The sequence below is a fragment of the Rattus norvegicus genome, chromosome 2 (genome assembly GCF_021556685.1).
Source record: "Rattus norvegicus strain SHRSP/BbbUtx chromosome 2, alternate assembly SHRSP_T2T, whole genome shotgun sequence".
Taxonomy (NCBI): Eukaryota; Metazoa; Chordata; class Mammalia; order Rodentia; family Muridae; genus Rattus; species Rattus norvegicus.
Window position 1 is genome coordinate 47,394,854 of NC_141535.1, and position 27,646 is coordinate 47,422,499.

The following is a 27,646-nucleotide window of genomic DNA, read 5'->3' on the forward strand; positions in this document are numbered from 1 at the left end:
ATACATTCAAACCTTTCTGCCTGCTTTTTGTTTTGTTTTGTTTTTTAATTGGGTCGTTTGCTATTTCAGGGTCTATAATTTGTATGTGTTACATGCATTCTTTTGTGTACATCAGTTCTTTAGATAAATTGTTAAAGTAATAGAACATTTTTAAAAACTGAGCTTTCTATGGCAGATATAAAAGTTTATTTTGATTTTTAAACTTAAAGTTTTACAAGTTATAAGTTGGTACTCCACTATGATACCAGCAGTTGGAAAGCAAAGAGACCAACTGTCTAGGCTATGTTGCAAGATTCTGTCTCAAGTAAAAAACAAACAAATAAAAGTAATAACAATTCAGACTTCAATCTCTAACTTACGCAGTCTGGTGACTTTGAGGGTGAGGACTTATTTTCTTCATTCTTAAAATTAAAATGAATAAATAGGATAGGATAACGTGTACCTCATTTGTGTATGTATGTATGTGTGGATTTATTGAAAATAATGTCATTAACTAGAGGTCTAGCAGATACTCGATAGTTCACTGTGTGTGACATAGGCATTCTCAATAAACACGGGGACACGTGCTTGTATCGGCAGAGGATCGGGTGCCTGTCTTGTGTCAGACATTGGGATACATCTATAAGTCTCTGTCACCGGATTCGTAGAAGTCACGAAAAGAGAATTGCAGCGCTGTGTTCAGAGTGTGAAAAGCTCTTCTGAAGGAAGAGCCCAAAAGCAGAGTTTAAGTTGGTGGGCCCTTCTAAGGGCCAAGAAGGTAAAATTCTGAATGAGAATGGAGAGACCAAAGAGGAGAGAGTTGTCTCGGTGGTTGGTTTGTGAGTTGGGGAAGATGGAGAAGGTAGTTAGGCTGGGTGGCCTTCTCTGCTTGGGAGATAATAAAGAACTGATTGAGCTTTAAATATATATAGTATCTCCAGTCAAATTTTCTTTTTGTGTACCTCCATACTCATAAGGACTGAAACCCAAGCACAAACAACTGAGGAGAAAAGTAGCCGTTTAAATTAGATAGGAGACCTTTGAGATTATTTTCCTGCTCTCATTAGCCACCCACCACCCAGTGATCGCTGAGCATTGTCAGAGACGGCACTGGACCTCTTCCTGAAGGTGGAGTGCACAGCCTTGATCCACGGTAGGATCAGCCCAACAGCAGAGAGAGCTGCACGCTCTCCTCTCCAACTCTAAGTTCAACAGAGCCGAGCCACACTTCCCCTGTGGACTTATAAGTAAGAGTTAAATCCCTCGCCGGGTAATGTAGCACTAGATCGAAGTAAACAGACTATGATTTCAGCGCTAGACACAGCCTTAGGGCACAAGAAATCACACTGTCACGGAGAGGATATGTGGCTGCTGCTATTCTGGTGCCTGAGCTCCTTGTTATCACATATTGAAGGCTATCCAGATGAGGAAGAGTGTTAACCAGTGCAAGGAGAGAATTGCCTGCCCTGGGCTAGCGGGATGGATGAGAGGAAACTGTAGTGCCCTGGACACACAAATAAGGGCTCTGTTCAATGCGCTGGCCTGGCTGCTTCTATGTACTCTTCTGGGAAACAAGTTCTTCAGAAGAACAAGTGCAGGGTAAAGCATAAAACTCCATTTTATAAATGGTTAATTTCACCCCCATGGTTACTATAATTTAATTTTAATAGCTTCTAGTTGCAAAACATCAACCTCCGAAATATAAAAATATATGTATATATTTATAGTCATATATATGACCATATATGTATATATGTATTTAGTCAAATATGGCTACATATATATTTACAGTCCCATATAGTTATATATGTATATATATTTATAGTAATTTTTGACTATGTATATATTTATAGTCATATATATATGGCTATACATGCATGTATATTTAATCATATATGGCTGAATAGAGATAATATTTATAGTCATATATATATAAATATTTACATATGAATAGATGCACATATATTTTTAAGTATACATTTATAGTCATACACACAAATAGTCAGAACAAATATGTGACCCAGAATATACAGCAGAAATTATTAGACTACAAGAAGGCGCTCCTATTTTCACCAGTGTGAGGATTTTGCTAGTTGTTGTAGGAAACAGCAGGAGAGTGTTTGGCCCACTGAGCCTGCTATAGGACTGTATGAGCTATGATGACCCTCAGAGGCTCCTAGTCCGCGGTATAGTCTGGGTCAACTATTATTGGTCTCATTTTAGTGATCATGGCCAGCAATCTTCCAAAATGAGTTTCATTTTCCTCCTCTGGACAGCCACCTTGATAATAGATTAATGGTCCCCTTGGGGAAGACTAGGTGAAAGACGATGGCACGTGATAAAAATTAGAATGCGATGAATGGCAATTGAGTATGTAATGCCATCAAACCAAGGCAGAGACAAACCCTAGAAGCTGGAGTCTGAACTTATAGAGAATAACGTAGGAAAACTTCGGAGATTGTTCAGCATTACATGGAAAACAACAGTATGTAATGTTTGCACGTTTTACCATCATATAACAGTAAATAAGATGTACATAAATAAGATCTACACGCTCCCATGTAGTAATGCACTAACTGAAGATCGCCCAACAGGATGTGTGATCGATCTATACCATCGCTGTAGACCTAAGTCATGGAAGACTTTGTACCAGTGGGGAGCTTTGGTTTGCTCTCCTACTCACTCACGAGGCTGGACGGATGCTTCCATTCAAGTGACTCCTCCGAGAACCTCGTGGTCATTTTGCTCTGCTCCTGACTGCAGTTTCTCATCATCCCGCTGTTATCAATGAGTATCCCGCACCCCGACCATCAGTGGCCAACCTCCTTTCTTGATATTTTGTACAAAGCTTTAGAATGGTGCCTTTCATTCCTCTGTAGTAGCTGTCACTTTGGCTCCTTTTTCAGCCACCGTGACAGGTCAGACATAACATAGGTAGTAGGAAAGAAGGTGGCCAATATGGGGAGTAGACTGCCAAGCTATTAATTAAAGTGGCCACACCGGGCTCATCTCAGTGTTTGCCTCTCTCATGGTTTTCTCTGTTACTATAAAGTAATAATTCTGCATCATTTCTGAGCCCCTCAGCAGAACCACTCCTGGCTCACAACCATTGCTGTCTTCTGGTGTGTCTAAAGACAGCCACAGTGTATTCAAATTAAATAAATAAATAAATAAATAAATAAATAAATAAATCTATCTTTAAAAAAGGAAAACAAGGAAATTTCATCATTTCCATATCATTTTTACTTCCTAAAATTTAAAATATAATTACATAATTTCCCTCTTCCTCTAAACTATCCCTTTCAAATCCATGGCTTTTTATTCTTTATTGTTACGTGTGTGTTTATGTATGCATGGGGGATGGGGAGAGAAAAAACAAATGTCAGTACAACTTTCTAAGTCTGTTAAGGGGTGTGTGTGTGTGTGTGTGTGTGTGTTATGGATAACAACTTGATATTGGATAATCATTTAGGTTGCTCACCTCTGGGAAAGACTAATTCTCCTCTCAGCAGTATTCAGCTCTTAATCTAGGGATAGGACCCCACAATCTCTTCCATCCATACTGGCATGCCAACTGGTGGGCCAACTGGTGGTGTCCTTGTCTAACTATTTTTTAGGCTATCACACTTTGAGATTTCACAGGTACAGCTTTCCTGCATTGTATAGAAGACTACATCTTTGCACAGACTTCCTGGTCCTCTGGGTCCAGGGGAAGAGTGTACTCTTTCTTCCCCTCTTCTGTGATGTTCCCTGAGCCTTGGGTGTAAGGGTCGTGTTGCAGCTGTGTTGACTGACTGGGCTCCCCACAGTCGAGGTGTTCTCTGCATTTTAAGTAGGTCTACTTTTCTATAATGCTGTCAGTCTGCTCTAAAAAGAACCGTCTTTGAGAAGGTCCAAGAGCTATGCTAATCTACAGAAGAAGGGCAAGCATTTGGAGTAGTTTAAGAATGTGTCAGTATTAGGTTCTTCTTAGATCTATGACCCCGCAACCCACAGGTAGGCTAGGTTTGCAGTACCCAGCTTGGTTTCTCTTCTGTTTAATGGACTAGTTTCCAAATAGACGGTTATTGTTATCCCCAAGGTATAAATGTCACACATGCACCTTTGGAGATGCTTGCCATGCCTGGGTGTTGTCGTGGTTCCTAGGTTTCACAGCTGGAGAGGACTCCTGAATGCTTTCCTCTTTCGGCAGCTTGCATAGCACTTTATAGTATCATGAAAGCTAGCCCTCAGGGAGGAGGCATTTGGATCAGATCCAGCTCAGTTCTCCCAAGTTCTGTCTTCAGAGTGTGGTGTCTTCAGCCAATTCAGGGTGTGGGGGGCCAACAGAGGCCAACAGCAATCGCCTATGTTGTCTGGGGTCTCTCCTCTACTTCCCTAATCAACAACTGGAAAGACGGTTCTGCATGCCTGGTACGAAGGCTTTGGCTAGATAGACTGTAGCGTGTACAGCTCGTATATTTAATATATATTCTATGTAATTCTAGCTAAATGTACAATAATGGAATTTTACGGCTTTTTCAATCATCCTTAGTGTTATTTATCCCTTCTGCCAAGCTTCTTCTTTATAGACCTCTTTTCTCCCTTCCCAGTTATAAAACCCCATCCTATTTCTCCTTTCAAATCACCTCTATATGCTGTTTTCCTCCTTAGATTCCCTCTTGCATATGACATTTCTATGCAGTGCTCTTACCATAATCCCTCTCTCCTGCCCTTTGGATCCCCTCCCGCCTCCTCCCTTTCTCTGTCCACAGCCCCAGTGGTTCCCCCTCCCTCTCCCACCAATTTCCACCGAAGACAGAAAATATGCAATACTTGTCTCTCTTGTGTCTGGTTTATTTCACTTCCACGCGATAATCTCCAGTTCTAGCCATTGTCTTGCAAACAACAGGACTCCACTCTCCTTTATATTTGAATAAAACTCTAATGTGTATGTATTTATCGTATTTCCCCGATCCACTAACATGTTAATGGGCCCGCAGGCTCACTGTGTGAGTCGCCTATTGTGACCAGCGTCTTCTTACCAGCCATTCCAGTAGGACCATTTCCTTCACAGAGATCTATTCTATGGCTTCTGTTGTTAGCCTGTCAATTTATTATATATTGTCTGCCTTTACTCAAAATGTTCACATGTTTTGCAGTGGTTGTTATTTTTCCAGTGCTTTTATCATGTTTTTAATCCTATTATGTGTGTTACTTCCGTTCTTCTCCTCTTTCACGGAACTCACTGCCGACCGTATTCCATAAGATCATTGAGTTTAGTCATTATTTCCTGATCCATTTATTCTCAGCTCACATGGAGACATGAAACCGTAGAGATCCGGGTGTTTGGAGCCACCTCCTTTGATGTAGATGTGATGTTGCTATAGGAAACCCCCTACGTGAGGGAGGGAGTCAGGCCAGGTAGTGTAGGAAATACCAGCCACAGAGGGCAGAAAGGGGAAAGAAGCACAGTGTGTTTTTTTTTCCCTGCTTTCCTTTAAGGCTCTTTCCATCTCATTTAAGAAATCAGACAAAGAAATGGTGGTTCGATTCCATCGCCTCCTGTTGGATAAAAGGCAGATGCTGAAAAAGGTTCTCTACATTGTTGATATTTACGAATATCCTTGCACATCCCACCTTACTTCAGGGACAAGAAGACCAAACAGCCTGAAATGCAGTAAGCAGCTCACAGTAGCGACTTTTGCGTCTTGGTTCCTTCGTTACTCTGAAGAAAGGGTAAGGAAGATCTCATCAAAGATCCCCAGGTGATGTGCTTACTGTTTAAGCAGTTTGCATCCAATACTAGGTATGTCAACATGTCAGACACCTATCATAAGTAAGCAGGAGGCAAAAGTAGGTGCAGTCAAAAGGATTTTGGGGTTCGTGTTGGCAAGCTTGGATACAGTTGATGAGAAGGGCCAGCCATGTAGCTCAGTAGTAGTGCACCCGCCTCGCACATGCAGGACCCTGGGTCCGATCGCCAGCTCCAGCGTCCTCCCTTTCTACCCTATCAAGCAATTGACTTTGTTATGCCACTGTTGTCCTGACTAATGGTGCAATTTTTAATAAAACTTTGCACTGTGTGTCTAGGAAACTTCTTTATAAAACTCAGGTTGAGGTTGAAATCTTGTACTAGGTGCAGACAAGGTATAGGAAGTCAGGGCTTGACTACTTCCCAGCAGTTACACATCCAGGAATACCTTGTCGCTTGTAGAGCGAACCCTCGCTCTAACCAGCAGTGGTTGGCCGGGCTTGCTGCAGTCCTCCTGGCTGCAGAAACCCCAGAAATGCACTCTAGTTCGAAAGTTGGCTTGCTGACATCTTGGCCAGAGAAATGCGTTTTAAAACAAACAAAACCAAAAAGGAAATCTTAAATCGAAAATGGCCTGAAGCTTTAAAACTAGTTTAAAAATAAAATTATACCAATTCAGAAGGATAGAAATTTGAAGTTGTCAAATGTCTTTGTGTAGGGACAGCTAATGCCTGTGGAGCACTGCCCTTTGTATCAGTAGCACCATCACCACTACCCTCTCCACTACCATCATCACCATCACTGCCACCATTACCACCACCACCACCACCATCATCACCACCACCACTACCCTCTCCACTACCATCATCACCATCACCGCCACCATCATCACCACCACCACCATCATCACCACCAGCACCACCCTCTCCACTACCATCATCACCACCACCACCACCACCACCACTACCACCACCATCACCACCACCATCACCACCATCACCACCTTCTCCATTACCATCATCACCATCACCGCCACCATCAGCACCATCACCACCACCACCACTACCAGCACCACCCTTTCCACTACCATCATTACCAGCACCATCACCACCATCACAACCATCACCATCACCACCACCACCAGCACCACCACCACCACCACCACCTGCACCATCACCACCACCACCATCACCACCATCACCATCACCACCACCACCACCACCACCAGCACCACCCTTTCCACTACCATCATCACCAGCACCATCACCACCACCATTACTACCACTACCACCACCACCTCTATCATCACTACCACCGTCATCACCATCATCATCTTTATTTGAGGCAGGAACTGAAATAGCCCAGGCTGGTTGCAAACTGACTATGTAGCCAAGGATGACTTGATCCTTTTTTCTTCATTTACTGAGACAAATTCTCACTGTATAGCCCAAGCTGGTCTTTGACACATGCCCATCCTGTTCTCTCAGCCTCCACAGTATTTAAGATCTATGGCATTTTCCATAGGCACATATTTGAATTCAGAGCACCATGGGTATTTGAAATACCAATAAAATTATCTAAGGAGAAGGCTTGCTGTCTTTAACATGTCATAATTTATAAATACACTGCAGCAGCTAGCAAAACCATTGTCTCATGCTTGGCTATATTCTTTTTTTTAATATATGGCTTCTCTTTAGTTTTTTAAGATTTATTTATTTTATTTTTTATATGTGAATACACTGTAGCTGTCTTCACACACACCAGAAGAAGGGCATCAGATCCCATTATAGATGGTTGTGAGCCATCATGTGATTGCTAGGAATTGAACTGAGGACCTCTGGTAGGCAGTCAGTGCTCTTAACCACTGAGCCATCTCTCCAGCCCTTGGCTAGATTCTTAAACAGCCCAGGGCCACCTGCCTTGAGAAGCTGTTGACAAATGGGCTGGGCCTTCCTGCATCTGTTAAGGATGAAGACAGTCTCCACAGACCCACCTCTGTGCTGGGAAATCTGTCAAAAATTCTTTCTCAGGTGACTTTAGGCTGCATCAAGTTGACAGTTAAGGTCAATAGGTCAATAGGTCAATAAGGTATGTATAAGACAGTATATTCAAGTATGTTCACGGGTGTAGACATCCAGTAGGGTTTTTATTAAAAATAAAATGAGCTATAACATTTCTAAGCCAAGAGATAAGAAAACATGTTGCTTAAAATATAGGGACAATATTACCAAGATTGCTATTACAGAATCCTCTCTAAGTCTCAGGGAATTGTAGAATACAGAAACTATAGATTGACTTTCATTTACTCAAACTTTTATAGGCCTCCTACATCCCAAATACTGTTTAAGCATAGAAGGCTAAAAGATAAGTAAGACTTCTATTCCCTAGTCCTAGAGGAGTTAGCAGTATATGAGATCTCTCTCTCTCTCTCTCTCTCTCTCTCTCTCTCTCTCTCTCTCTCTCTCTCTCTCTCTCTGTGTGTCTCTCTCTCTCTCTCTCTCTCTCTCTCTCTCACACACACACACACACACACACACACACACACACACACACCAGATAGATAGATAGATAGATAGATAGATAGATAGATAGATAGATAGATAGATAGATGGGTGGGTGGGTGGGTGGGTGGGTGGGTGGATGGATGGATGGATGGATGGATGGATGGATGGATGGATGGATGGATGGATGGATAGAGCGGTATATAAGTATAAAAACAATGGCTGGTATAAAATGCTCAAGCCCAGATTTCAGATGCAACAGCCAAACAAACACTTGTAACCCTAGTGTGGAGGGCTAAGAACACACACACACACACACACACACACACACACACACACACACACACACACACACACTAAAGAAGTGGCAAGAAGCATGGGCCTTTAGTCCCAGCACTGGCGAGGCAGAGGCAGGCAGCTCTCTGTGCATTCGAGGCTAGTCTGGATTGCACAGGGACTTCCAGGCCAACCAGGTATATGCAGCAAGACCCTATCTCTGGGAGGAATACAAAGAGGAGGATGCAAATCCCAAGGCAGTCAGACTCATTTGGTCAACATGCAGAACCCTGCACCATGCAGCCGTGCAGCAAGAATTCCTCCATCAGATGCTGATGTCGTGTTCTTGAACTTTATAAAATTAGCCAATCTCGGAGGGTCTGTTGCAGTAACACAAAGCATACAGGGACATTCCTTGGGTTGTCCTTTAACCATAGTCCCAAATCGGTATTTTTAACAATGAAAGTGATTATACCGCTGGATGTCTACAATACTTTCATGATATGCAGCATCGTGTACTAGATAAAAATCCCATGGAAGGGGCACAGTCCTAATTGCATTTTGAAAGAATAAATTGCTAAGATCCTCTTTTTAATTCACAGTTATTAAGAAATCACCAGTTGGCTTTGTTACCAATAGTATTTTTGCTTATTTATGCTCAGCCTTTAAGTCCTTGCTTTGCCTTTTGCTCCCTGTGGATCATCCAGTATGGCCTGGTGAAGAGTTTGCACTTGTGTCTCCAAGTATCCCTCAATGGAATTCTCTGTTCATCTCTGAACTCTGAATATGCGATCCAGAGCTGGAATATGTTCCTAGAGATGGGGTGAATGAATAGAGCCTAAAACTCTCTTGATATGGAGGAATTAATTCTTAAAGAAGCATATGATTGCAATAATATTTTAATAGGCAGTGCATACTTGTGTCTCATACTGAGCTTATAGACTGTGCAAACCCTGGAGCCTTGAGCAAGCAGACTAACCCATCCTGCCTTCAGTCCTTCCAAGCATGACAATAAGGGTCACACCTGCCTCCTGTTTATGGTAATTATGGATAATAAGATGTTAAATTAAATTTATTGGCCGTGTTGCACTTGAAATTCAAGGTGACCTGGTTGTTGTGCAGATGTAGTTTTAAGAAAGACAAAAGGACCATTGACAAGAAAGTAATCTGTATCCAAAGCATATTAAATGGCCTTTGGAAAAAAAAATGTGGGTTTCCTAGGATTTCACATTCTTTGACCCTTACTACTTCTGTTTTAGCAATAAAAGATTTAGTGTGGCTACTCTATAAATAGGCTTTGGATTTGTATTGCCAGATAATACACGATTTGATGAGAGTGAAGACGGTTTCCCTGAGAGGCTAAGTTCACTGGTTTATATATTGTCTTGCATGTGTCTCTGTTTTTCCCTTGGCTTCCAAGCCTCTTAGGCATATTGCTTTCTCCAACAGAATGTTTTCTTGGCTGACTAGAGCAAAGGATTGGCTGGAGCTGCTCTAGCCTCACAGGCATTGATGTAGTAGTAATCAGAATAAAATACGGTCCCAAGGAGAATCCAGCTGGGGCCATAGGAGTTGCGAAGTGAAGCCAAGCCTGGTTCTTAGGGATGGCCTACAAACCAAGCTAAGCACTAGCAGCAACCACATTTCACTGTATTTCGTAACACTTACTGATCCTTCTCACTGCATCATTGAGACCGTGGAATAATGATGCCCATGGCATCCAAAGGAATTTAGAAGATACGTTGTACCTTTCAAAGGCAGTACAGACAGCAGAGCAGTTAGGACATTTCAGTATAGCATTGAAACTCTGTGAGCCTGGTGGACACTGCTGGACTCAGAGAATTTAAAACTTATTGCCAATGGGTAACTAGTTCTTTTCTGAACCGTCTCCTGCTACGTACTTCTTGAGTACCGTGAACTTAGACTCCAAACTTATTAGCTGCAGTCATTTCACAAAAACCTGTCTACATCAGGGACAGAGTGCTTTAACGAACATGACTGAGGCACACTTAATGCCTTTGAGGAAGAATGTACCATTGCTGCCGTGATTTTAGTTCATAATGAAGTTTAAAGAGAAAACACAAGTTATTAAGAGTTTTGTCAGAGGCCGTCAGTGAGTCACATAAACACAGGAGGGACTGAAGCCAATGCCTGTCCAGTGAGGTGGACATCTTAAGTGGGTGTGGTGGCAGGATGCTATGCTCCCCATTCAGGAAGGGCCATGGGGAGAACAAGTTCTAGACTAGGTTAACTGTCTTCCCGTAATCGAGCCGTAGTTATTGTTGTAAAATAGACTGTGGCTTACAACCACATCAGCTTACAGGTTTGCATTCACAGAATTAATTTTCCTTTGTGGGTTCTTGTGATTATTGAAATGTAAAAGATAGAAAGTGGAGTTGGGGATTTAGCTCAGTGGTAGAGCGCTTGCCTAGCAAGCGCAAGGCCCTGGGTTCGATCCCCAGCTCCAAAAAAAAAAAAAAGATAGAAAGTAAGCCTGCCTTTTTCTAATATAATTCTAATGTATTTAACTTTTAAAGAGATTCCAAGACCCATAGACTATCTATTAAAAAACCCTAGGGGACATGAGAAAAATCCCTTTCCAATTTTAGGGGAAGGAACGGGTTAATAGTCTCCCAAAATAATATCAGGGTTATCACTGCTGCTCTTCATTTCCTCCCCAGAATTTGACAGTAATTCCTCATTGCTGAAGACACCACACATTTCAGACAGCACTTGGGAGAATAGAGCCGGATCTGATCCAAAGCCTCCTCCCTGAGTACTAGCTCTCATGATGCCATAAAATGCTGTGCAAGCTGCCAAGGGAAGAAAACAGTCAATAGGCCTGCCCAGCTCTCCAGCCTGTACACTACTATGGCCAGGCATGCCAAGCTCGCCCCAAAGGTACATAGTAACACTTACATGTTGGGAATAGCTAAGAGCTAGCTCATTGGACTCAAGGTCTGCTCAGCAGGAAGAATTCATGCCTGGTACTTCAAGCCTAGCCAAGTGACCATGGCTGGTGGGGCCGAGAATCTACTGCTGCCTCATTCCTAAGCCAGTATAATTCTAATTGCATTCAAAATGCTTACCCTTACAGTCACAGGTGAGTGCAGCTCTCCTCATCCAAGAAGTTTCTTTTTGCAGCAGATAGAGACTGTGCATTTATGTTAGAACTAAGATATGACCTTATGAGACTATGAGAATGATGATGTATTTTTCTAAGATTTATTCATTTATTATATGTACACTGTAGCTGTCTTCAGATACACCAGAAGAGGGCATCAGATCTCTTTACAGATGGTTGTGAGCCACCATGTGGTTGCTGGGAATTGAACTCAGGACCTCTGGAAGAGTAGTCGGGTGCTCTTAACCGCTGAGCCACCTCTCCAGCCTGATTTATTTATTTATTATATATGACTATACTGTAGCTGTCTTCAGACACACAGAAGAGGGCATCAGATCCCATTACAGATGGTTGTGAGCCACCATGTGGTTGCTGGGAATTGAACTCAGGACCTCTGGAACAGCAGTCAGTGCTCTTAACCATTGACCATGTCTCCAGCCCATGCATTTCATTTTTAATGAATTTTATAAAGATTTACACTTCATTTTTAATGGTGGGACACAGGTCTCTCCTCTGTTTGGAATATTTCTGATAGATAGTAGACCTGTATGCAGTTTATCATTAAGATGAGGTTAATCTCGGTTCATCTTGAAACATTTGAGTTATCAGTTTGGAACTACATTGCCAGCCCATCACAATAAGTATAGACAAAAATACACCTTTAAATAATTGTCCTGTTATTTAGTCTAGACTGCTAAGCACAACTGTGTCTGCCCTGAAGAGAATCTGATTAGACCAACGGAGTCTTACATCTTCATTACGCGGTTGCTACAGTGCATGCAGTGTATTTGTACCAAATAGAATTTTCTTAATGTCCCAAGCAGGCAAAGGAAGCACAACCCTTTCAGAAATAGCAATTTCATTGCACTCACAGGAGAGCTTCCTACATGCCCTGGTTAAGAGACAAATCCATAGCTGTGGTCAGCCCTAAATTACAGAACATTAATCACATATACTATGTATTCATTCAGCTGCTAAAATATTATTGATTTGTAATTCTTGGTTAAATAGTGTAAACAGGTTATTAAACAAGTTATTTCTAAAGCATATAGTACTTTGAGGATTAGGGTAGATAATGGAATTCTTTCAAAAGTCCATAGCGGCAGAATTTGAAAAGCCTCTTACTGAAAAGGTTACTTTATTGCCAAGAAGTAGTGGGAAGAGGTTGTAAGTTTTTCGAGCCGGCGATGTGGCCTGGAGTCACAGTGAAGAGGATCCGAAGCAGCCAGTTCAGAGTGGCTGAAGACAAAGGATTTTCAGTTCTACTCACTGCTCTCCCATGTCGAGCATGCGTCTTCTTCTCCTTCCAGTTTTGCCCGGATGCTCACCATGGTGACCAGCCATCCTGGAGCGTGCATTCTAGAATATCTGAGGCACCTCCTACATTGCATGTTATTTTCACTTGAAAAGTAAAATCTAATAAGAGGGCGGAGGTGTTGGGTATCCCTCGGTCTCCAGTTGTTGGTGTTCTTAAATTCCACGGTGAGTCAAACATAGTCTGTGAGCCTGCACTCTATGAGGAACTCTTTGTGCTGTGTCAGCCTCCTGTTGACTGACTTTCCTTCTTTGACCGTCATTCTTCATGGAGAACTGTGTAAACTTTTCTTTATCTTGGGAAGTATTTCTCAGTTCAATTTGTACCACAGACAAAGGAAAAGTCCTTCTTGCAGCTTGGTGTTCTCTTTGATGTTTATTAATTTCTACAATTAATACTAGAGATGTGTGTGCATGAAAAGCACTTATACTTTGATCCAGGATAGTTTTCAATACTTGTGTTCCGTTATCTCTTATCCCATAGCTTAGTAGGTTCCAATATTTAAGGTACTAGAACTTCACCAACTTAAAAATAGACCAATTCTGGCAAATAGAAACAGTACTTTATAGGGCATAGTATTCCGCACAGACATTTCTAGGCATTAATTATAAAAGGTGTGAAACAAGAGAACATGCTCTTCCTTATATACAAGGAATCCTTTGTATAAATGACCAGTTAAAAAATAAAATCAGGGGCCAGTGATATGGCTCAGTGCATAAGGGTGCTTGCCACTAAGCCTTAGGACCTAAGATCGATGCCTGGAACTTGCATGGTAACAGAGAACTAATTGTAGCAAGTCCTGCATGTGTGTGAGCATGTGCAAACACACACACACACACACACACACACACACACACAATTAAATATTAGTAAAATGTTCTCACCATTGTGTATATATATTTATTTCCATTTGCAAAAGTTACTTTCAAGCTTCACATAAAAGCATTATGGCTGTATAATCTGGTTTATTTAATAAATATTTAATGTTTCATATAATAGTAAATTTATCTAATTGAAGAAATCAAATTTGACATGGCAAACATAGGTTGGGCTGTTTTAAAAATTATAATAAATACAATTGATTCTGAAATAATTAGGTTTTTGTCTTTTGAGGGATTGTTTTGTTTATTTTTGCTGTTGTTGTTGTTTGTTTTATTTTCTTTGTTTTTGAGACAGGGTCTCACTCTGTAGCTCTAGCTGTCCTAGAACTCACTATGTAGACCAGGCTGGCCTGGAACGCAAAGAGATCCACCTTCCCCTGCCTTCCCTAGTGCAAGAATTAAAGCTGTGTACCACCATGCCTGGCTTATGATAAGGTTCTTATTGGCCTGGAAACCTGTGTCCCATCCCTTGCACCAACCTGCTGTTTGAATCCTCTCACAGCTAGAAGAGACACTCATTCAGCCTATTCGAAGCAGTGACTTAAGGAAAAGAGCACCCCAGTGAGGGGCACCCTCAAAGATGACAGCACATCCAGGTAAACAGTGCAGAAAAGGAAAAGCTTTTGCCTTTGGCAAGTGTTGGAATAATGAAAATTGGACCAAATTATCTTCTAAGTGTTTTATTATTATAACTATCATCATTATTATTCTTACTATTACTTCAAATCAAAAGTATTCTGATATTTACTGGTGCCAAAAATGAGAGGCTATAGTGATTTATTTGCTCAGCCTTATTTGAAATTTTTTTTAATGTTGCAAATAGTATGTACTTACTTTAAAACATGTAGTTTACATTGGGCGTATTTCGTTTTAAGCAATTTAATGTTTAGTTAGCCTTGCACTTATATTTCATTGTATTGGTATCTAGGGATACTTCAGTTGCTTCAGGTAGTTTTGTAGATACATACATATATACATACATATATACAGATATACAGATATATGCATCATATATAGAGAGAGAGATGATCTCACTGTGTAGCCCTGGCTATCCTGGAACTCACTGTGTAGTCCAGGCTGGCCTCAAGCACACAGAGATCCTTGAGTCTTAAGGTTAGCTGTGCACCACCATGTCCAGCCTTCAAGTGGTTTTTGTTAACTTAGCATCTTAATAGACCCACATTTCCTTCTGTAAGTATTGAAATTGTTTTGAAATAGAAAAATACACTGAGCATGAAGTAACTAAAACGAGAAGTGTATCCTGGATAGACAGTTCTGGGTGTTGGACTGTGGACTTGGTTGTCCAGCCTCCAGTCTTAAAAGCTTTGCCAGTTCAGCAAGGCACCAGCGCCTGGACATCTGCCTCCAGGAGGAGTGCAAATTTTTTCTGACTCATCTCAGTTATAGTCTTCAAAACAGTCATGTTTTCCTGTTCTGTTACAGTTCTTATGACCAAATACATCACAAATATATCTCATTTATTCTGTCATTGCCTAAGGAAATTGCTACAAGGATATGTATTTTGCTTTTTTTTTTTCTTTTTAGATCACGGATATTTGTAATTAATTTTAAAATAAAATGGATCATCTTTGGCTCACATGTCATCCCTAGTCCTGTAGGAGAATTCGATTACTGTGTCTGTGCCTTTCTCGTCCAGACAGTCCTTATTTGATATTGTGAGCAATCATTGAATGTCTTTGTGAATTTAACAAAACCGGAGGCTGATTCTATAACTTCTGCCAAGCATAGAAGTCAGAATGTTTCCATGTCTGAAACATCTTTAATTAACTGATAGTTTAATTAATGATACCTCTTTCATTTAGTATACTTGGTTTCCACACATTCGCAACTATAAGTTATATGTTTAAAGAATTATATGTGCCCAAACCTGTTACAGTGTCAGTGTTTTAGATTAAATCATTCAAAAAGTGCTTCCTTATAAGTTAACTTTTATAGTGTTTCATGTCTGCCAAATTGTTCAAGATTGTTTTTTTTTGGGGGGGGTGTTAAAGAGTTATTAGGCCTGCCTACAGTGTAGACTTATTTCTAGAACTCTTATACTTTGGGTTTCATGCTGATTATCATTTATTCCATCATAGTAGAAGAGTGTCTCAGGGCTGGAGGGCTGGAGGGATGGCTAAGAGCACTGACTGCTGTTCCAGAGGTCCTGAGTTCAATTCCCAGCAACCACATGGTGGCTCACAACCATCTGTAATGGGATCCAGTGCCCTCTTCTGGTGTGTCTGAAGACAACTACAGTATCTCTGTATATATACATAAATAAATTTATAATAAAAACAAAAAATAAAGAAGAGAGTGTCTCCCCTCTAAGCAGCTTGTCAGTATGTCCTCTTGTTCTGGTGTCGTTTGTAAGGACCATGCTCCTGAGCATTAGATGGTAAGACTAGCAGGTCTTTGATGGGGGCACTGTTCTTAGCTACCATTAGCTTTACCTTAGCAAGACATACACAGGTCCCGTATAGTCCCCTAACTTAGCTTGTAAGCATTATGGGAGTCAAATTAATCACCAATGAAATGGATCAACCTACTATTTTTAGTGAAAACAAGACACTTTTTTAGACAAAGTTGCTGTTTAACTCAAGAAAATCTCAAATTTGCTGCGCTCCTGCCTCTGTTCCTGAGTATACCAATCTCAGGGAGGTGCTCCCACCCCTGGTTGTAGGACTCCCTTGTGATTCCTTTGCCCTTGAGAAAATAATTTGAGAGAATCCTAACGAGCAAACCTGGGATAGAGCGCTTCACCAGCTCTCGGTAAAATGGTAAGATGCGATTATCTTAATCCCAGTGCTGTTCTAACTGTTGTGTCCACAGCATTAACAACTTTCCACAGCTCCCAGACATACGTTGCTGAGAGATACATTGCCGCAGTCTCTTACTGGATGCCTCTGAAGATTCCAACTTCTCCATAATAAGAATACAAATCAGTTTAACAAGTAGCATGTTAGGCAAAATTTTCAACTCAATCCAGTTTCTCCACATAGGAATGAGAGTTCAGTCTTACAAACACAAAACAAATAATTGAAAATTTACCACCCTTTTAAAGCTTTATTTTGGGGAAAACAGTAATGATTCCCAAGCAGCTCCATCTTGGTTAATTTACTATTTTATTTTTTTATTTTTTTTTTTTTAGATTGTCATCATACCCAGCCCTTAGCCTACCCACAAAAATAGATTTGCCAAAAGAGATAGTAAACAAATGTGTCATTAGACTTAAAAAGAAAACAGAAAAGTATCTTAAAAGTTCCTGTGTTGTCAAGGAAGCCTTGTGAGGAATGGGTCTGGGAGAGAATTGGGGGGATCAACTAGGAGGAGTGGGGGGAGGGGCAGCTGGGGTCGGGATGTAATGTATGAGAGGATGATGAATAATTTTCCTCAGTAATTGGCTTTGTCCTTTCTGGTATAATTTGCCTTGTCATTGGTTCCACCAATCTCGTGTGTGTGTGTGTGTGTGTGTGTGTGTGTGTGTGTGTGTGTGTGTGTGTGTGCGCACGCGCGCTGTGGTTATGGAAGCATATCCATATCGGTGGTTATTTACTGGAAAAGCACATTATTGTAGTTTTGCCAAGTCTAAAAATATTTTCTTTTTTTCTTTTTCTTTCTTTTTCTTTTTCTTTTTTTTTTTATAACAACAATGGTAATTCTGAACCCTACCTCAGTGAACAGCGCCCTATTTTGGAACTTGTTTTTAATTAATGGGACACATTCATGTGAGCCTTTAAATTACATCACTCTCAGTAAGATGTCCATAAAAATATCATTATGTCTCTGAGTGAATGGTATTTCGGAGCAATGGTCACCAGCCCTGTCCCCTGAGTAGTACCCCTACAGCTTGTCAAGTGTCATCTGAGACAGATGAACAATCCTCTTTCCTCACACTGTTATGCACTCTGTCCTCAGCATCCCGGGCAAGATAAAACATGGATGTTTCCTTTACAACATCTTCCAGAGTCATTTCATCGTGAAACAGAATGTGTCTATTCATCTGCTCCGACGGAGTGGCCAAGATGACATTTGAGCCCTGGTCCCAGGAGCTCGATGGCACCCTCTTAGTGGTCCGAGTCTCCGGTTATCTTTTCCTAATGGTGCATAGGAATTGTTCACAGATATGAATTTTAGTCTCGATAGTCTTAAATGTCCGTTTGTGTGAATGACTCAGATATTGGAAAATCCCTTGTGTGACACAAAGCCTCTTTATTACAAGTGTCTCAGTGATGGTTTAGTCCTTTGATGGGCTAAGATGGGTCCTGTCTTCTTGGCCTGGTCTTAGACTCGGTCCTCCTGGTTTTAGCAAGCTCTCCTGTCACTTCGTGTACATGGGTGTCAAGTGTGGAGAGGCAGCCCCGGTGTCGATCGAAGCTGTCTCTGTCTCTGTTATTTTTCTCTCAAGGTGGCTTCCAAGTTGGCTTCCTCTGAACCTCTACATAAATGACACATCTCTGGCTTGATGGTCTCTGAAGTCAGAACCGAGCGTTGCCTCCCACGTTGTAATTTGGGTTTGATACTCTGCTTGCTCCACTGAACCCTGGTTGTCCTGCACATACTTGCTGTATTGGCTACACCCGAACCCTTTTCCTTTTTTGCCACGGTCTTAGCTCCCTTTCTGACCTTCCTTAGTTTTTTGTGTGGGATCTTGAACCAGGACCTTGTGTGTGCTAGACACAGGTAACACCACAGAGCACGCTCTCTCTTCAAGACCTTTTGACTAGGAACACTCAAGTTATTAATTGTATAATTACTACTTGTGTAATTTTCACAATAGGGAAGGGGGTGCTTGCATCTAACGGTGATGTATGCGCTCGCTCTGGCCACAGTATGCCCATCAGTGGAGGGTGCCTTGAAGTGAGACTTGGATTATGACTTCTTTTTTTAAAAGAATTAATTAATTGACTGATTGATTGATTGGCTAATGTATATGAGCACACTGTAGCTGTCTTCAGACACACAAGAAGAGAGAATCAGATCCCATTGTAGATGATTGTGAGCCTCCATGTGGTTGCTGGGAATTGAACTCAGGACCTCTGGGAGAGCAGTCAGTGCTCTTAACCACTGAGCCATCTCTCCAGCCCTGGATTATGACTTCTTTTTAGTGAGTTTCTGTGTTGTTGAAGATGAGAACCATGTTTATAGATATACTGTTTTCATGATATGTTACCGGATTCCTTTTAAAGAATTAACTATTTATTTTTATGTATATGAGTGTTTCACCTGAATGTATGCGTGTATGTACCAAGTTCATGCTTGAGGCCTATGGAGTTCAGAAGAGGGACTGGAGTTACAGATAGATAGGATCCTCAATATGGATGCCAGGAACCGAACCCAGATCATCTGTTAGTGATCTTAAATGCTGAGACATTACTCCAGCCCCTTGGTATCCGGTTCCTTAAAAATATTACTCCATTTAAACCTGAAACTTAATTAAAAGTTGCTATTATTGTCCCTACTGTATACCTGAGAAAATTTGTTAATGCCTTTACACTGACTTGGATCCCAGCCTCTCTGACTCTGGAATTTACATTCTGAAATAGCGTTAACTGACAGACTTCTGTTTGTCCCCACTCAGTGTGTCCAGAGAGAGAGACTCCGTGCAGTGCTGTTCCCTATCTTCAGTGGACAGAATGCCAGTTAGGTGTTGACTGGTATAGAACAGTGAAGAAGAGCTGGGCGTGTTGGTGCCAATCTTAAAGACACTAGATCTGGAAGTAGTCTTGTTGGCCTGAGTTCAATCCCCAGAGACCAAGCTAAAATTAGCCCAACATGCAGTATGTGCTTGTGATCTAGGTACTAGGGAAAGGCTCTTGTCTGGAAACAAAGCACGATGGGGTGAGTAAATAATGCTTGAGGAGGAACACCCACGGCTGCCCTCTGGCCTCTACATGCACACACACACACACACACACACACACACACACACACAGAGAGAGAGAGAGAGAGAGAGAGAGAGAGAGAGAGAGAGAGAGAGAGAAAGATCTAAGAAACTAATACTATTGTATTGGAAACGTAGAAATGTTTATGCATTCAACTTTTAACTACGTTTTACTCTAAAAGGGAAAATGTTGATCTGGTCTGTTATAATGGTAAGGTGAATTTTGAATGAGAAAAGAAGAACTTGTTCAGATTCCTGAAAGAACTTTAGACACACAGGGGTTCTTAGGGGCCTAATATTAGGCAGGCCTATGAAGTTATAATATGTGTCTCTGTGGGGTAGAGTGCAAATCATTCAATTTTCGATTGGAGTCCATGGCATTTCGAGTTTATAATTTATCATTATAAATGATAGGCTTTGCACTTGAGGGGCTTAGGGTAAGAAAATTGTTAGAGTTGAAGGCCAGCCTGGGCTACATAAGCTTCATGGCAACCTGGGCTACAGAGTGAGATGCAGGTTCAAAAAACAAAGCTGTTAGAGTTTATCCTTGTCGTTTGGATGTGCAGCATCCCCTAAAGGACTCCTGTGTTAGAGGCTTGTTCCCCCAGTAGTGCAGGGAAGATTGGAGCAAGAAGGCTCTGACTCCTTCGGGGGCTTCATCACTGGTGTTAATTGATGGGAGAGAAGGCCCGTTTGGAGGCAGTAGTTTTTTAGGGCCATGCCTTGGAAGCATATCTTCTCTCTGGCCCCATTGTGTCTCTCTGCTTCTTGTCCACTCTGAGGTCTGTTGTGACCTACTCCATTTCCACTCCAAGTAACCGTGGGCTGAAACCTGCTTTACTTGAGTGATTTGTAGTAGGAACGGAAAGTTAACTAGCACATCCACCATTGTACTTTCCTGTTGCTGGGTAGTAAATGTTAACGCATTGGCAGGTGGATGAGAACTCTCTTACAATTCACTCTCCACTGTCAGATGTCTACTGGCTGTAGAGCCTTGGGGATTATGCCTGAATTTCCTAAGGAAGCTGATGCTCAGAAATTTGTGTCAGGAGGAAGCTGGCCACCCCCACCTGCCTCCCACCTGGCTAAGACAGGAAGCAGTGCCCTCTTGTTTGAGTTTGTTTCATTTAAAAAAAGAAAGAAAGAAAAAGATTGTTCAGACCAGTTGAATTGTTTGAGGAGGGGAAGGACACTTTGGCCTGACTGACTTCGGAGAGATTCTGCTTTGTGTAAATATTTCATAACTCTTTTCTGCCTTCTGCAGCAGAGAGTGTTGGGAGACAGAGGCACTCAAGAGAACCCTTTGCGACACCACATGCCTGTGTGCGTGAAGCGAGTCACAAGAGAAGAGTAACAAGATGCATGCTAGTCACAGATGAAGTGGTGGGGACCAGCCCTGAGTGCCTTCCTTCCTTCTCGATTGCTATGCTTTCCAAGAGACTGCACCAGAAGTCAGCCACCTCTATTTATGTTTTTGGTGCAGCCCTGAAGGGTGCTGGTCGGTTGCTCTGTATGAGTATGTATCGGCGTCTGTCCTGTAATTACAGTTGCTGTGGGGACAAGATTGCTTAGGGGACATTTACGCTGCTGGTAGGCCTCAGCTCTGTCCGTCTCATAGTTCCACTTGGCTTCTGCAAGCTAATTATTGCGTTTGCCTCCTGCAGCCTCGAGAAACTTTCCTTGGCCCTCTTGAATGTTTGCACACCGCTGTTAATCGAAAACTAGTATAACTTCGCTGTATGACGGCTTGTTTATGAAGCAGACTGAATTTTTAGCATAGGATGTATTCGCTCAACAGTTGTTCATTGAGCAGTTTCTGTGTCCCGGTGAAAGTCGGAATGCATTAGTATCTACAAACTGAGCCAGACTTCAAGGCCAACCTGAGCTAATCTTAAGAGCATACCTTCAAAACATTAATAAAAAAAAATCAGCATTAAGTTAGCTCCCAATCAAAACTATAAAATGGTTACTCGTGGAACTAATTGCTTCTGTAGCAATGGCTGCAGCCCTGGTCCTTGCTCGTGTTTGGAAATAATCCTGTCAGACCTCCTGTTCCAGGGTGGAAGCTGAGATATCACAGGAAGCTGGTATTTCCAATATTCCTGCCAAAGAGGGATGTTGAGGACTCTAGTTCGCAAAGTTCTAGAAATACTTCTGAGAGAAAAAAAAAAGTGCCAAGGAGGTTCCAGCTACGCTGGTTTTCATGGTGCGTGAAATAGTCCCAGAAATTAATGTCTGTTCTAAACTGACACCCTAGTAGCTTAAAATATTCAAAGCCCCTCCTGCCTGCCGTCTCATCCCTGGGAAATAGCTTTCTCACTGATTTGATTAGGCTTCATAATTACCAAAACAAACAGACAGACACTAACTTGCCAGGGGTAGAGGAACTTTCCCAGTAAGTTGAGGAAAGGAAGGAAAAAGAAGTGATTGTCAACTTTGCCATCACTTCCGTTCAAAAGGAGCCACGTTGCTTTTGTCCACAGACTTTCCGGTTTTAAAACCTCGCTCATGAAAATGTGATCACGGTAGATTAGACGTTCGCCTCAGGCCCTTTATCAGCTTAACGTCGTCTCCAAGGTTCCAATTAATTTTTGAGAAATTGAATTAAATTCCGTTTCCTCACGGAATCTCCTTCCTAGGCATGATATTGGGTTTGCTGTTCTTGGCATGCAGACTGCTTTCGGTGCATAGCTATTGTTTGCCTTCTCCCTCTCCCCTCTGTCATCGGATCATGTGTGTGCATTCAGCCAGCAGATACAGGAGGCCCAGGTGAGCCTGCTGCCCTTCCCCCATTAGCTCACACAGAGACAATTGTTTTGCCCAGGGACCTGCCCAAGTAGTGGCCAGAGAGTCTGAACCTTCTTCTGGGGTAGCAAGTGAGCCTGCTTGGTCATTTTTTTTTTTTTTTATGACACTATGTCACTCACTCCTGAGATGTTTGTTAATTCACTAACTTGTTTAGTAAATTCATATAAAAATGGCTTTGTCACCTCTGAATGATTCTTTTTTTTTTTTTTTTTTTTAAGGACCTGAATTTAAGGTGTTATGCTTCGGTCTCTGAGGGCTTAGTTGCACATATAAGTATGTGCAGAGACATCCTTGACCCAGAAGGGTTTTTATCCAAATTACTGAGTAGTAGACTATTATCTGCTCTTCTGAAATATGTTATCAGTGTTGTCAGACACTGAACCAGGGCTATACATTCTCTGATGACTAGAATACTGTCATGACTAGTTGTGACTACCTCATAGGCTTGCTTAGGAAGCTCTGTGCAGCCATTGTTTTACTCCCAGAGACAATAACTGTGTCAATTCAGTTAATACCACATTGACCTGAAAATGACATTTAGATACTAATTTTAAAGATTTATAGCATTGGTAAATCTTACCCAGTTTAAAGTATGAAGGAAGTCCAGGCTGCTGTATATAAGCTCTTCTGCCAAGTCTGAGGATCCAAGCATGACTACCAAAAGCCATGCAGATAAAACCCACGCTTGAGACTTGATCTCTGACCTATGCACACACACCATGACATGTGTACACGGAGACGCTCACACACATCAGACAATAGAAATTATAGTTATTAGTATGCGCTGAGCTTGCGTTACTACCATCATCAAAGTATGTATATATAAGTATACATACTTATATATATGTACATATGAATTATATAAAGATAGTTTAGAGACATTCCATGTACTGTTCACAGTTCCCCATGGGTACATTTTCTGAAACTTTACAGTAGATATCACAATGAGGGACTGGCATTGGTCTGGTGTGTGCCCACCCCCTCGTCAGCTTGTCCCATGGGTAGAACTCTGTGATCACCCTGAGATCCCTCATGGCCTCCTCATTGTCTCTAGCTTTCTCGTATGTTCTTACTCCTGTCTCCATATTCCACTGCTTTGTTTTGCACATCTTCCCAGGAGTGACTTGAACATTTTAATAATTTTATCTTGATTCATCCTAAATGCTTTAAACGCATCTACTGTAGGATTTTTCTAGTGTGTTCTAGCTGTGATCCTATACATCCGTTTATCACAGTCAGTGTTTTACTAATTGTAATGAAAGGTAAAATGCCTTCTCTCTGAGTGTCAGCTTCTATACCGGACTAGTGATTGCCTGAAACATTCCCTCTGGCTTTTCAGGCCAGTTTCAGACCCGATGGGTGGGGTGTGTGTGTACGGTAGGGACTGCTGTTTGGGCTCCAGGTTATCTGAGCCCTTTATGGGGCTAGAGAGATGGCTCGGTGGTTAGAGGTGTGCTGGCTACTCTTGTCAATTCCCAGCCCTCGCATGGCAGCTCACAGCTGTCTTTAATTCCAGTTCCTGGGGACCTGACGCCCTCACACAGACATACATACAGAACACCAGTGTACATAAAATAAAAATAAGTGGATCATTAAGAGAAACTGAGCCCTTCGTTCTGCTCTCAGCATTTCCTTATATCTCTCTCCTCAGTCCTGAAGGAGGCTGCATTTCCTTTGTATCGGCCGCTTGCTGGCGCTTCAGGCCAAGATGGCTCAGATTCGACCATAAACACAGTGTATCCAAAGGGAAGAAACGTGTACTGTTCACGTTTGTTTTCATTCTTCTTCCTTCCTAGTTCCAGCTTGTATCTGTTACCATGTCTGTTGTTTCTAGAACCTTCTTCAGTCATTATTTTAGGGCAGGCACACTGGTGGCACATTCTCGGCCTTCCTTCATGGAGGATGTCCTTGTTTCCCTTCCATTTCTGAAGGATGTTTTCTCTAGGAGTGAGATGCCAGTTGAAAGGCCTTTCCTTTCAGCGCCTGGGCCGGTCCTGCTACTTCCTTCCAGCTCACACAGCCTCTGCTGGGAATCCAGGGTCCTTTAAATTATTTATCCTTGAGGTGGCTGCCCTCTTACTGCATTCAGGCTTCTTCTCTGAAAGGGTTTTTAAGAAGTTTGGTTATGGTGTGTCAAATTTCTCAACTGTTCCAGCTTCTCACAGCCTCTCACATCTGTAGGCTTACATCATTTACAAATTGGGGAAATATTCATTCACTATTTCTCATTATCCTTTTCTTGAGGTTAAGGATTCCCAAACCCAGGACTGTATGCATGTTAGGCAAGCACTATTCTGCCATTATTTCTCAGAGGGGAGAGAAATTCTCCCCACCCTCTTCCCCTTTTTCTTCTTGGAGGCCAGATGCAAACAAGGGAGAAGGTTTTTGTCCTGTGGGTTTCTGGAGCTGTGGCCCCTGTTTGCATTGGTTCCTTGGCTCTGTCCTGGCTTTCACTGACTTCCACAAAAGGCTCTTGAGTGATCTGGATGGCCGTCTGAAGAACTAGGGCACACTGCTTATGGTTAAGTGGATGCTTGGCTTCGCTACTTGCCAATGGCTTGTTTCTTTCTTTTTATGATATGCCATGAATCTTCCTCATTGTTCACTCGGACTTTTTTTTTTTTTTTTTTTTTTTTTATCCACCCATAGTGACCCATACTAATCATCTCAGCACTCAGGAGGCTGAGGCAGGAAGATTATGAGTTCAGGCTCACTCTTTACTGCATTAAAGGACTTTGTCTCAAACCAAAACTAAAGAGAAAACATTTTAGTGGTAGCTGATTAAAAATCCTTGTCAAATAAGTCTATCATCCATTATCTTGGTAGTGACTTTCAATTACCTTTTGTCACCCAGGTTACAATTATCCTGGTTCATGGCACAAGGACTGGTTTTCCACTGGACTTTGGACATTCAACTGTGATCCCCCCTCCCCGCAAGTGTATATGGGTATTTTGCCTGCATATATGTATGTGCACCATGTGCACGCCCGGTGTCCACAGGGGCCAGAAGAGGGTACCTGAACCCCTGGAACTGGAGTTATAGATGGTTGTGTGCTACCGTGTAGGGGCTAGGAACTGAACTGGCATCCTCTGGAAGAGTGGCTAATACTCTTAACCACTGAGCCATGTCTCCAGCTCCAGAGGCAGTGATTATATATATATATATATATATATATATATATATATATATATATAAACTCTGATTGATCCTTTTCAGTCTCCTCTTGAGTAGATATTCTCTGCTACTTCTCTGCCTCTCCTGGAGACTTTGCTTGGAAGGTCTGACTCCTAACTAGGTCCTTCATCCATCCTTGCTGGGTAGTCAAACCCCACTGTTACTTGGCAGAGTAAAGGCTCTAGGTCCATTAGACTTCGGTGGCTCATCAAGAGAGGTGAGCATTCCCTCCTACTTTTCCTTATGGAGTCTCTGCGGGAAGTTGGCTGCCTCCTGCTGGGGAGGGGTGAACGATCTATTTAGATAGGTAAAATGTTGAATACTTCTTGTGGTGGTGGCAGGAGGGGCTCCCTCCTGGCTGCAAATTCGGCTTCCTTGAGGAGTTAGTTTCCATAGTTTCCACTGATCTCCTGAGGTAGGAAGGGGGATGGGGGGACCTTCACAGTTGAGCTTCAATGTTCACTTTAGCGTTAAAGACGGATGCGTTTAGAAGCAAATTTAATACTTATGATATTAATTTAGGTATTCTGCTTGTGCTTCTCTAGCTCTACAGATATATTTAATTTTTGTCAGGCTAGCTGTAACAAAGCTCAACGCTCCCATCTTGACTGGTGTTGGAGCATCTCATTTGAAAACTGCTAATTTGCTTCTCAGATGTGAGAAGAAGAGAATAATTGCAAAGTGTGTCATAGATAAAGGGGTTTAAAGTTTTTGTACGTATTTGTGAAAAAACAGTGAAATTATAAGTCTGGGGTTTTTTTATAGACAGTGCTTAAATTCCTTCCTGATTCTTCAGTGTACAACAACTGAATTAGAAATACCACTTTGTTTTGCTCTAGATTATTTACAGACTGGAGTGTATTATGTTTATAAGGGGTTGTGGCGGCCTGGTCACTACTGTGTTATATCGTAATAGTCACATCTTTTCATCAACTCTAGGAGTTTATTTCTGGAAATATGTAAACACACATCAGATCACAATTGGAAGATTGGGAATTTACGGGCAGATTTAGAGACCTAGGTCATCCTCTGACTTTATGGCCTCAATATCCTCGACAGTTGTTCCACATATTAATTTACAGAATGCTTCCAACAGATGGACTTCTAGGTACATCCCTATGCAGATTTACCTAGTGCTACTTGAAGTTGCCACAAATAGTCTCAGCTAATTAATTCATTTGCTAATAAAGCTTCTGAAGAAGTAATCATTCCAAATGTCTCAAAAATGAGGAATACCAGGCAATCGCCTCAGTCTAATTTCCCAGTCAGTGTGATGCTTCCTGGGCAAACGCTGACTTGCTGAGCACTTCAGGGTGCATGGAGAAGGCCTAGCATAAGAGCCCCTTGAACAACCTTACTATAAGACAACAGATTCATGTAACATTTAAGCTGGGTTAAGGACATTGGAACTAAAACTAAAATGTCTACCTCATTCTCAGTTCTCGTTCCGGGATTTAGGAGGTATTTTTTTCTACTTTTTGATCATAAATTGTTCAATTTTATAAATTACTTTTTTTCATTAAATTGGTTAGTGAAGATGCCATTTCATTGACCAAACACCAGTTAATGAGGAATGATACCAAATGAGTCCAGGCTCTGGTCATATTCCTTAGTCTTCTCTGTAGGTATTTTCTTCAAATGCACAGATCACAAAACAGAAAGAGGCTAGGATGCATGAACCACTGTGGTATTTAGCTCTGCTTTGTTGAGGAAGAGGGGGAACTTTCTTACCATGCTGGTTGCTTCCCGGCCTCTGCATAGGGCTAGACTTTACGGTTTGTTTAGCTCTGAAGGGATGACAGACTTGGGGGATGGTGAGGGCAGCTTAGTTTTGGAATGTAAATACATGTAGAGCCTGCCTCCTTTTGTTTAGCATCTCTTTAAACTAAGACAAAAAAAAAAATCAGTGAATGAATGAATAGCAGCATGATGAAATACCTAAATGTTTGAGTTAAAATTTTTGGATGTT

At 41.8% G+C, this 27,646-nt stretch overlaps 1 protein-coding gene across 13 annotated transcripts in view; it reads left to right on the forward strand.

Moving 5' to 3' along the window:
• Arl15 (ARF like GTPase 15) overlaps nt 1–27,646 on the forward strand; it is a 382,647-nt gene that overhangs the window by 243,310 nt on the left and 111,691 nt on the right. For 2 of the 13 annotated variants that reach the window (XM_087634416.1, XM_087634407.1), the window contains 2 exons: nt 14,313–14,406; nt 15,910–16,141. In XM_087634416.1, coding sequence (XP_087490542.1) covers nt 14,313–14,375 — 63 coding nt within the window. In that variant the 3' untranslated portion in view covers nt 14,376–14,406; nt 15,910–16,141. 13 annotated transcript variants of the gene reach the window in all.